Source organism: Rhincodon typus, chromosome 2, assembly GCF_021869965.1.
Source record: "Rhincodon typus isolate 14 chromosome 2, sRhiTyp1.1, whole genome shotgun sequence".
Classification (NCBI taxonomy): Eukaryota; Metazoa; Chordata; class Chondrichthyes; order Orectolobiformes; family Rhincodontidae; genus Rhincodon; species Rhincodon typus.
Genome location: NC_063333.1, coordinates 80495857 through 80508342, shown reverse-complemented (window position 1 = coordinate 80508342; position 12486 = coordinate 80495857). Strand labels below are relative to the sequence as shown.

At 39.4% G+C, this 12486-nt stretch overlaps 1 protein-coding gene across 1 annotated transcript in view; it reads left to right on the top strand.

Annotated features, from left to right (window-relative positions):
• The window catches only part of LOC125485474 (dynein beta chain, ciliary-like), a 31406-nt gene that overhangs the window by 2664 nt on the left and 16256 nt on the right, over positions 1 to 12486 (top strand). The window contains exon 2 of the mRNA XM_048608444.1: positions 8402 to 8545. Coding sequence (XP_048464401.1) covers positions 8402 to 8545 — 144 coding nt within the window. The remainder of the gene's footprint in view (positions 1 to 8401; positions 8546 to 12486) is intronic.

Sequence of the window (12486 nt, the reverse complement as noted above, 5' to 3'; positions counted from 1 at the left end):
CTTCCCCTCCCCCATTTCTGAAGAAGGGTCTAGACCCGAAACATCAGCTTTCCTGCTCCTCTGATGCTGCTTGGTCTGCTGTGTTCATCCAGCTGTACACCTTGTTATCTCAGATTCTCCAGCATCTGCAGTTCCTACTATCCCTGATTTCAAGTAAACCTGTTGGACTATAACCTGGAGTCATGTGACTTCTGACCAGTTCCAGTAGGACTTCCTTACTTTTATTCTCCAATACCCTTGAAGTAAGGACCAATATTCCACTAAACATCTTGATTACCTGCTACACCTGTGTGCTAGCTTTCTGTGTTTTGTGCACAAATACCTCCCAAGTTCCTTTTTATGTTGGAACTTTAAGCAGGTTTTCTCCATTCAAATAATACTTGTTCTTTGGATATATCTTCCAAAATGAACTCCACATTTTCCCACATTATACTCCATGCAGTAAGACATCCCTGCTATTTCTCTCTATCCCCCTTAGGGAATCATGTTATACAATCTAACAACACTTTGACTAAAGAGTTTTCTTATCCCTGAATTTCCGGTTGCATTTATCAGTGTCAACATCTCTCACTGTACCCTTCAAACTCCTTCATAACCTATCACTTTTCAGGCTTTTTTTCTGGAGAAAAGAGCTGTACCTGGTAATATGGTTATATCCTTTGGCTTCTTTTATTCTGGTGTATCTAGTTTGCACTTCCTCCAATACCTCTGTATTGCTTTTCTTTCATAATATAGGGACTAGAATTATTCATAGTATTGCAAGTGTAGTCCAATCAACATTCTAGACAAGTTTAACATTTCTGCTTTTCAATTCTGTCCCTCTGGAAATATGAATGGTTTTATTAGCTTGTGCTGCTATTTCAGTGACGTGTGTATCAGTTGTTAATTGGATAATAACAGTTTAATTTAGAAGCTAAGAACTGTTTTGAAGAAGAGTCACCGGACCCGAAACGTTAACTCTGACTTTTTATTGACAGATGCTGCCAGACCTGCTGAGCTTTTCCAACAACTTTTGTTTTTTCCTGATTTATAGCATCTGCAGTTCTTTTAGTTTTTAACAGTTTAATTTATGCAGGTGCTGAAAATTAACTGGTATTTGATTTGAATTTCTATATTTAGATGACAACAGACTAAAACTGTGGTTTTTGGGTTAGGAGGTAAATGTTTGTAATATGTACCTCTAAATAAACATGAAATTGTGTAAAAAAAATTGATTGCAGTTCTGTGCTTCAGTTTGTTTTCTGCATCATAACAAAACATCTGCTGATACCCCCAAAAATGCTTTCAGTATACCTGTGCAAGATAAGCATGTATAATGTCCCTGCCAATACTGCCATTGACATCATTCCATCATCCTCTTCACGCATATTCATTATGCATGTTTGGGTGCTGTCATTTTTTTTTACTGCCAGTGCCGTTTCACAAAGCTTGCATATGTGGAATTTTCTGCATGCACAATGTGAGCCTTTGGGTCTGTCAGGAGACATAATTGCATTATAACATCTGTACCCCAAATACTCTGTTTCTCCACACCTCCTCTCACCCTGTATCCTGTAAAAACTCCATCCCATTTTCCCAACTCCGCCGTCTCTGTCACATCTGCTGTGACGAGGAGGCATTCCACTCCCAAGCATCCCAGATCTCTGCCTTTTTCAAACAATGCTCTTTATCCCCTCTGTCATTCAGACAGCCCTCCACCGCGCCTCCTCCATTCCCCGCTCCACAGCTCTTAACCACCTCTCCCTGCTCCAAACGTAATATGGATTGTGCCCCTCACTTTCCACTCCAACAGCCTCCGCATCCAACGTATCATCCTCAAACACTTCTGCCAACTCCAATTAGACCCCACCACCGGGAACATCTTCAACTTCCCACCCCTCTCTGCATTCCGCAAGGACCATTCCCTTCGCTACTGCTTAGCTCACACCACACTCCCCAACAACCACTCCAACCCACCCGATACCTTCCCCTGTAACCGTAAAAGATGCAACACCTGCCCACACACCACCTCCTTCACCTCCATTCAAGGCCGTAAACAGCCCTTCCAGGTGAGACAGCGCTTCACCTGCATCTCTTCCAACCCAGTCTACTGCATCCGATGCTCCCGATGTGGTCTTCTCTACGTCGGTGAGACCAAACATAGACTAGGTGACTGTTTCACTGAGTATCTTCACCTGGCCCATAATAGCCAACCTCACCTAACCTCCTGGTCACTGCCCATTTCAGCCACCCGCCCCCACTCCCCCTCTGACATGTCCATCCTTGGCATCCTCCAGTGTCGTAGCGACTCAGAAAGCAAATTTGAAGAAAAGCACCTTTATCTTCTGCCTGGGCACCCTACAGCCCAGAGGACTCAACATTGAGTTCTTCAATTTCAAATAACCTTCCCACCCATCTCACCCCTCCCATTCCATTCAAACTTCTGACCCTCCCTTCCAGCCATCAACCAGATACATCCCTCCCATCGACCAACCAGGCCATTCCTACTACCAGTGTCTACCTATCACCACCATTCCGCCTCCAGTCCTCCTCCACCTCTCTTTATTTGCAGCTCTTCCTACCTCCACATCCAGTCCTGATGTAGGGTTATACTTGAAATGTTGACTGCTCCTTTCCTCCAGATGCTGCCTGGCTTGCTGTGTTCTTTAGCCTCCTGTTTGTCTACCCTGTATTACTCTGCCCTAATCAGACACTTATTTTCCAAACAGTATGTAGTCTTTTTATTCTTCCTACCAAAATATTCTAGTGTACCTCACACTTATGTACATTTGACCATTTTGTGATACTTTTGCAAGTTTTGTAATATCTTTGTGCATTTAGCCTGTCACTGCAATAACTGCACCACATTCTTTGGTGTCAAATTTCTGTTCCCAAATCTAGATGGTTAATGTAAATCGAAAAGAAGAGTGATCTCAGCACTGATCCTTTGCAGAATAATACCAGTCACAGTTAGCCCCTACTCTCTGCTTTTTGTTTTGTACCCAGCTTGTTATCCATTCTGTACTTTGTGACCTGATATCATATATTCTGAGATAGTAGGAACTGCAGATGCCACAAAAACCAAAAGAACTGCGGATGCTAGAAATCAGAAACAAAAACAGAAATTAAAGCTCAAGAGGTCTGGCACCACCTGTGGAGAGAAATCAGAGTTAATGTTTTGGGCCCAGTGACCATTCCTCAGAATTGATGGGAGTTAGAAAAATGTTCATATTTTTGCAGATGATAGGATGGGGATAAGGGGTAAGGAGTAAGTGATTGGTGAAGAGGGAGTCTAAAGAGAGACAAGAACTGTTGGACAGACAAAGAAGCAGATAATGGTCAGCCAGGGAGAATGAATAGCTACTAACAGTGACAATTAGTGGCTGACAATGAGTTGTGTGTCATGGCAAACCATGTAATAACAAGACCTGGTGTTTGGGGGTTGGGGTAGGGACATAGCAGAATGCCTAACACCCTAAAATTGCTGAACTCAATGTTGAGTGCAGAAGGCTGTGGAGTTCCCGAGCAGAAACTGAGGTGCTGTTCTGAACAGCCTTATTATCACATGGTCTGCTATTACACACAGCCCATTGTTAGCCACTTAATAGTCCTTATTAGCAGTTATTTAATTCTCTTACGCTGAACCTGGAAATTTGAAATTAAAACAGAATTTGCTGGAGAAACTCAGTTTTAGCAACAGTTGTGGAGAGAGAAACAGAGTTAATGTTTTGAGTCCGATATGACATCTTCAGAACTTCAGTATTCAGCAACGTCAGTCAAACATGACCTCTTTTGAAACCCATGCTACCTCTCTTTATTGCTTTGTTCAGTTTCTAGATGTTTTTCTATTATATATTTGAATAATGAATCCATTATCTTTCCTACTGCTGACATTAAGTTAATTGGTCTACAGTGCCGTGAATTGTTCAGTCCTTTTTGAATATAGGGATCACATTAACACTGTTAATCCACTGGCAGTATTCGCTTTTAGAGTGGCATTTCCTTTTATATGTAATTATGTCTCTACTATTTTTCTTTAACTTATATTAATATGTATGGGTTCACAGATTATTGTAAACCCAATGCCATTTGATACATTTGGGTATAAATACCAAATGTTACTATTTCAACTGTTATATCAATGTGCATTTTTATAAATCAATTTTGTCAGGCATGTCAACCTGTTAGGGAAAGAGAGAAGGTTAAGCAGGGTGACTGTAATTCAGTTTGCCAAATTTCAATGTGTAAATGAGCAAAGAAATCTAGGTGTTCAAATCGTAGGTGACTGTTGCCATCCTTGCATTTCAATAGTGACCACAGTATGAAAGTACTTAATGGATTTTAAAGCACTTTGATTTATATAGCATCTTTCAGGATGTCCTACAGAATCTATGACTCTGTAATTACAGAATCATTACAGTTCAGAAAGAGACCATTCAGCCTATTGAGTCCATACTGGCTCCAGGAACAAACACAATACTTATTGCTATTCTCCTTCAGTTTTTCCATAACATCAACATTGTTTTCAAAAAGCAGTCAACTTCTGCTTTGAATGCCTTGATTGGACTTGCTTCCACCATGCTGTTAGTGCATACCAGACCACTATTCACTATTCTTTTTCTCTTACTGTTATTGATTCTGTTTGACCATTTCTTTAAAGTTGTGCCCTTTCATTTTTAATCTATTCATGAATGGGAGCAACTTCCATTCATTTACTCTCCTCTGACCCCTGACAACTTTAAATATCTCAATAAAATCTCCCCTTTTCATTATTTTCTTCAAGGAAAATAGTCCTGGCTTCTCCTTTTAAAAGATAATTCTTGGAGGTATGGGTAAGGTGGACAGAGCCTTAAAAAATGGGAGTGTGGATTTTATAAGTGGGGCCACAGAGTACAAGAGTAAAGGAGTAATAACAACTTTACACAAAATATTGATTAACACACAATTTGGATCCTGTCTGTAGCAGTAGGTACTCCATTATAGACATTCTCAACATTAGTCTAGAAATTTTGGCACACCTGATTGTAAATACAGAAAGGCCACAGGACTTATTCCCATTCCTAAATGGTGAGGGTTAAAGTGTCTCTGGTTTAATAGAGCTTGCAATTGTGGGCTTTGGGGCTGAGGGAGTGGGAATGTGGGAGATCATGGGTTGGAAGTACAAGGGAGGTCACAGGCTTGGGACTGGGAACATGGCAATCAGGTTTTGGAAAATGAAGCTTTTATGGTTTTCTGGTAGGGCGGATAGTTGGTGGAGGTGTGTGTGCCTTTATCCATCCGTGTGTGTGTCTCGTCTCAGGGGTCACTGTAATCAGACTGTCACATTGTTTTCCACATTCTGGCGTTTGTTTCCCTGTGTACAGCTCACAATACCACTTGCTCCAGAGAGACCGTAAGGAAGACAGTGGGGTTATCTTTGGATTTTTAAAGCCAAGAGTAGGTTGAAAACAGTGGGATATGTGGCCTCTTCCAATGATATAAACTTTCAGTGTCCTAAAAAAAAATTAAAATCTAAACAACTTTAGAAGATCAGACGAAACCATAAAAATTTGATAGCTGTAAAACTTTCCTGAAATACATAGGCTCTGACTTGTTGTAAGTTACACTGCAAGTATTTTTAACATCTTATGATTTATAAATGGGAAGCTATTGGCAAAATATATGGATATCTTTTATTTCTTGAGAAATTGTTGTCCTTTGTAGGTATTTGTTGGTATTCTCCTGATTTGTTACAACTGTTTATACATTTGACATAATGACAATTTTATCCCTACCTTTAGGTTCCTGCATTGGAATAATTTCCCCTATTTACCCTCCCCTTTCCCCTCTTCATTAGACTTGTTTATATTGGTATTCATGCAATTCCCTCATTTCCCTTATTTTATGTTCATGTTTTCTGCTGTTACAACTCACTGGGGTATTGCGTTGGAAATCAAGCTGCATTATTTCCCAGCCTTCACAGATGTGAAAATATATAATCAAACCATCCAAAATCTCCAATTTACCTGACTGATGAACCCAGGTTAAAAGAAAATACTCACTAGGTTTCTCTATGTAACAAGAAAACAGTTGTTTATTGCAATCAAAACAGATCTAATTAATGGCCTGAAAGAAACATGAATTGCTAATGTGTCACTCTATAACTTAAACTCTTTCCTTTTTGAAAAACAAATTTCATACACAAACAAATGGACACACGAATCAAGACAAGACACAAATATTATGGGTTGGGAAGGAACCAAAAATGCTGAAACACAGTTCTGGCATCAGTCTGGATTATAGATCTTAATGAGATGTTTTCCTTTAGTTCACTTCTGGGATTATTTTGGCTTTTTGATGAGAATGCAAGCTTAAGGTCACATTATATTTCACTCTTCAGTTTCCTGGTTGAAGATTTGCCATTGTTTTCCTTTTGAGAAGGAAATTTGCAGAGAGAGTTGCCACCTGTTCAGAATTTTCTTTTACTTCTCCACTCACAGAAGGGAGAGAGAGAGAGAAAGAGAGTGATTTATGTGCTTTCCTGTTCCCACGCTGCATATTTCTGCAGTATTAACCAACCACAAAGCTGTAGCCTCTCTTCAAGGAACCAATCAAGAAGTTGTCACCAGGCTGACCACTTCTGTACACACCTTGTCCTTGTTGAAAACCCATTCCAAAGTCTACCACGAAGCAAAAACTGCCCTGTACCCACCATTATGGTGCTGATGGGTCGAGTATTGTCTCCTACTGTTTGAATAAAACAGCATTGACAATGCAATGCAGACAGAGTCTAGTAATTTTTTTTTAACTGTGGCATTTTCTTCCACAATCCATTAATTTAAAGTAGTACCTTTTCCCCATTTCTTTTTAGTTCACAGTCCAAAAAATAGGAGTGGACTTACATCACCCTCTCCTTCATGCAGACAGTGGTCCTTGCATCTCATCACTTCACGTCGGCATTCTTTCCTGTTCATTTTCACTTCAAACATGTGCTCATCTCCCCAATCTAACCACCCAACGCCTGTCCTACTGAATGATCCACTCCATCCTCCATTCACGTTGTCACAATTCTTGCTGATATTATTATATCTCTATTTGCTATCCCAAAGCAACCCATCAACTTCAAACTGCCACTCCTTTTCATTCCTTATTCCCCTGCCATTCCCCTTTTACCTCGGCACTGCTCCCAGCTCTTTGCCGAAGCTGCTGAAGAGGATTGATTGGTGGGGTGTATTATGCTGTCAAATGGGGTACTGTCAAGTGATCAGCATTTATTTCCCAAACTCTACCATTGAGAGCATGGCTGTGAATTGTCTTGAACTGCTGCAGTCCTTGTGCTGAAAGTATCAACAATGATGTTAAGCAGGGAATTCCATGGTTTTGACACGGAATCAGTGAAGGAGCTACGCTATATGTTCAGGTTAGGATAGTGTCTGTAATGGTTGCCAAAGTTGATGATTATCATCTTGACATCACACAGCTGTTTCTAAGTGAAGCAATCACAGGTTTGAGAAGTTGTCCTCAGAAGTTACACCCTGAACCTTGTACAGGAGTAATCACCACAGCTCTAATGTGCAACAGTGTTGCAGGGAGTTGTTGCTTAAACTGTGGATGGATCACTGGTGAGGGGCGTCAGAGTATTTAAAGCTATTGTATATTGAAAAAAGATAGCCATGCATTACAATGTGATTTTAAAGGAAATAATGATTGGGAGGTGAATGACACATCACAAAATACTCAGCCACTAACCTCCTTTAGTTGGTACCACATGCAACTGGCCGTGTCAGGTTTCAGATGAGTGGTGTCCCTCAGAACGTTGATGGTGGGGGATTAATTGATAGTAATATCACTGAATCTCATGGAGGAGTGGCTACACCCTCTGATGATGGACATTGCCTAACTACTGTGTGGTGTACATGTTACTTACTATTTATCAGCCTCAGACTGCATGTTGTCTTGCTGTTTATGGATAACAGACTGTTTCATTACCTGAGCAGTTGAGAGTGGAATTTAACACTGTGCAAGAACAAACAGCTTTTGTATCTAAAGCATAATATGGTCTGTGATAGAGTGAGGTGAAATCACATCATCTCAGAAGGTATTTTAATGTAGTGGTGAGGGTTTTGAAGCCAGTTCACTGAGGCATGAGGAACAAGTGCAAATATGCTTGAAAGATGAAGAGTAATGAGAGTGTGAAACTTGTGTTGATGATAGATGATCAAAGCATTGTGTATGAATTTTAATTTGTGACAACCAGCCAAGCCTAAATGTAGAAATGTGTTGGGTTCTCAACAGCACCAAGGGAAACAAAAATTGCAGCGCTTAAGATGCTGTTGTGTATACAAGTTGAAGCACCTTGAACATTACAATGCTTATGTTCATCAACTAGTATGTAATTAGTAAACATAATTGATTTTCAAATCACATTTTAATTTATTTTCAGTTACCTTCAAACTTGAAAAGTAAAGTTGTTTATGTAATCAAGAAAATTAGCGGTCCTGTTCTAAAAGAGAATTACAGAAGAGTCCTTCTGTTTGGGCACTTGTCTGCATCTCCACTAAATCAAATAACTACATTGGTCGAAGAGGTGAGTGCTTTTCTCTCCCAGATAAATTGAAACCATATTTTGAGAAATTACAAGCTGGATGAGCAAAATTACATGCTTTAATTTTGCATTCTTTTTAAAGTATGAGTTTATTTTTATGTTTATTTTGTTTTTAATATATGTTTTAGTGTTTCATTTTTATTATTGTTTTACCAAATATATAAAGATGTCTTACAGCCAAATGATAAGTTATAGGATGGCTCCCCTTTCTTTCTGCTTCTCAGTTGAATGCAACAGGCATTTTAAAAGAATGTGTATTTGCAAATCTAGTGAGTATTTAACCATTTAAGTGCTGTGACCGCAAAATATACACATTTCTTTTAGAAAGTACTGTTTATTGTCTTTTACACTGATAGATTACAAAATACTCCAAGTTTCTCTAGCTCATATATCCAAAAACCTGACAAGCCACCCAGCCCTTTACAAATGTAGGTGACAAGGAAGGGAAGGTAAACTAAGTTATTTGAGCATCCAAAGGAAAGTCAATCATATAGAGATCCTGTAGGTTTAACATTGTATGTTTTCAGGCTATGTTTAGTGATTTATTTTTCCTTGATTTTTCATGGAGAGATTTAAAGTCTTGGCAGATAATTTCTGTCTTTCCTTCTGAAGTCAGCAGCTGTTTGATTTATGTTGAAGACATTGCCTGTAATATTTTGGCTGGTTAGACGCAGGCAGGTCACGTGTTTGCAGAATTACTGGAGAGAAACTGGGTAGGTGGGGGCGTGGGGGCCACAAATTCTCTCTCTTCTCAGAGTAATCCACTGTGGTCTGTCTGACTCTGGGAAAGCAGTGTCTTTATTGGCATAATCTTGATCTCCATTCAAAAAGACTAGTAGCAATATTTTTTATGTAACCTCCATTCACAAATTAATCAGTTGCCTGGATTTGTTTTACCTACAAACTTTGAAATTTGGTTCCACATCCAAATATAAATTGTAAATAGCTAGGATCTAGTTACTGATTCTTGAGGTATCCTACTAGTCACATCCTGTCAATCTGAGAATGCTTACCCTCTGTTTTCTGTCTGTTTATCAATTTTCAACCAATATCAGTTTGTACCCTGGTCTCATGGTTTAGTTTTGTTCACTAATCTTATTGAAAGCCTTCTAAAAGTCTAAATATACCACATCCACTGATTCACCCTTCATCCATTCTCCCAGTTACGTCCCTCAAAAAAAAGACCTCCAAACAGATTTGCCAAACACGGTTGATAAGTTTAAACAGATTGTCCTGGTGGTCTAGTTCCACCGAGCAAAGCTCATTTCTAATAACTTCATCTTGCCAATTACAACTTATGTGATTATCTTGCCATTTTGAGAACTGCTGTTTAGGCTACTTAAAAATATTATTCAACCCACTTAAATAATATTTTTGGTACAAATATGATTTTGTAACAAATTTAGAATTGCTTAAAAATATTTAATTCTACATTTTTTAATGATTTCTTAAATATACAGGCAAATAGCAAGCATTTTGGGTGGGGAAATCAAATGCTTTTTGGGTATGAAACTGTAATTGAATATTTTAATTAGACTGCTTGCTTCAAGTTTTAGAAGCATTTTACTTCTAACACCTTCAGGCCATGTTTGCTGGTGTCTTTATCTGAGTCAATTCACATTTTCCTGTTTAGATGGGGGAAGTGATTCACGCTGGTATATATTTCTAAAGAATACAACAACTCTGTCTATACCTCTGTCAAGGTTTAGTCCTTTTGCTGTAAGGCTGGATGTTGAGTGTTAGTGTGTAAGTACAATATCGGTTTGTTTGTTGGATGGAGTCAAACTCTGATATTTGTTCCTTCATATGCTTCTGTACAAAACTGAACTGCTTTAGTGACTATGTGTGTATATAAAGATATTTTTTATGAATGAAGTATATTTTTGAAATTTAAGAAAAAGTTGTGTTAGCAGGTTATTCAGTTTGGTGGGTTGTGGGGAGCATAGAAGCAAAACTTGATCCCTGTTCTCAACTGCTAACCTAATTGTATATATCAGCAGGAGTTCTTCCTTGGCCTGACACTTCCAGCTGTGACACTTGCATTGCTGTTCCCAGAATTCTAATTCAGCATGGATCTGAGGTTGAACACTCCTTTCCTGTATAGTGAAATACAAAAATAAAGTCACCATAGTCAAAGAGAGCTTCTCTCTTATAAAATGAGACTAGAGAAGTGTATGTAACCTGAACATCATCATGCTTTAGGCAAAGGGTGAGGTTAAGAAGGCCGGACCTTCATGTTGACCTCAGCTGGTATGGGACTTCTTGTCATCACTGTGCATCACAAAGCAGCCGTCCAGTTAATTAAACTAACCGATCCCCATTATCTATCAGCCAGTGCAGTACCCATTTATAATTGGGGTAATATGCCCCTTATTTCAACCTTTCATGTTATGAGTAACTAATCAGGTGAGACAGAGAGCACATTACCATTTACAGATATCTACAATTTCAGCTTCTTTATAGCCATATAGCCAATAAAAAGTGTGAGTTTCATGGAATGACTCACTCACGCAATTCCCACCTCCACTCCTTCCTCTTTGGAGACGCTGCTGACAGTATCATTAAAATAGTCCAGTACACAATTTCAGCCCATTATTTTTAATCCATTCATAGGATATAGGTATCACTGGCAAAGCCAGCCTTTATTGTCCATTCTTAATTGCTTTTGAGTAGGTGGGAGGTGAGCTGCAGCCTTGAACTGCTGCAGTACTTGATGGATAGTTACACCCACAGTGCTGTTAGAAAGGAGCTCCACAGTTTCCAGTGGCAGCGAAGGAATGGTGATATAGTTCCCAGTCACAATTTTGTGTGTCTTGGAGGCGATCTTGCAGATGGTGGTACTCCCATGCATCTGCTGCCTTTTTCCTCCAAGCTGGCAGTGGTTATGTGTTTGGCAGCTGCTTTTGAAGGAGACATGGTAGTTTGTGCAGTGCATCTTATAGATGATACATGCTGGTGACATTGTGTGTTGGTGCTGATGAAGATTAATGTTGAAGGTGAGTAATCAGGTGTCCACCAACCAGGGTTGCTTTGTCTTGAATGATATTAAGTTTCTTGAGTTTTGTTGGAGCTGCACGCGTCACATAGATGGAGAATATTCCATCACACACCTGACTTGCGCCTTGGAGAATTGGGGTGTGAGCTACTCATTACAGAATTCCTAGCCTCTGACAGTATTTGTATGGCTGGTTCTGTTCAATATTTCATCAGTGGTAACTCCCAGGATGTTGAATGATTATAATACCATTGAATGTGAAGTGGAGATGTTCAGATTCTCTCTTGGAGATTGTCATTGCCTGCCTGCTTCTTGACATCTAGTGGAGTGAATCAAATTGGTTGAAGGCTGGAATCTGTGACACTGGGGTACTTGGGAGGAGGCTGAGACAGATCATCCACTCAGCACTTATTACTTATGGCTGAAGATGATTCAAATCCTTCAGCCTTGTTTTTTGTACTAATATTCTGGACTCCTCCATTGCTGTGGATGGGGATTTTTATGGAGCTGCCTCTTCTTGTTAATTGTTTTATCGTCCACCAACATTCATAGCTGGATATGGCAGGACTGCAAACCTCAGATCTGATTTGTTCGCTGTGGGATCATTTAGCTTTGTCTGTTGTATATTGCTTCTGCTGTCTGGCATGCAGATGTTGTATCTCCACCAGGTTGCATGAAAAGTAGTCAATATTTCTGTAGTTGCTAGACTAGGACAAAAATATAAAATAAAAACAGGAAGTGTTGGAGAAACTCAGCAGCAGCTGTGGAGACAAAAACAGTTAATGTTTCAAGTGTGGTATTGGAAGAAGAGTCATACTGGACTGAGTATGAATTATTTCTCTCGACAAATGCTGCCAGTTCCTTTTCTTTTATTTCAGGTTTCCAGCACCCACAGTATTTTGCTTTTATATGACAGACATGTATATAG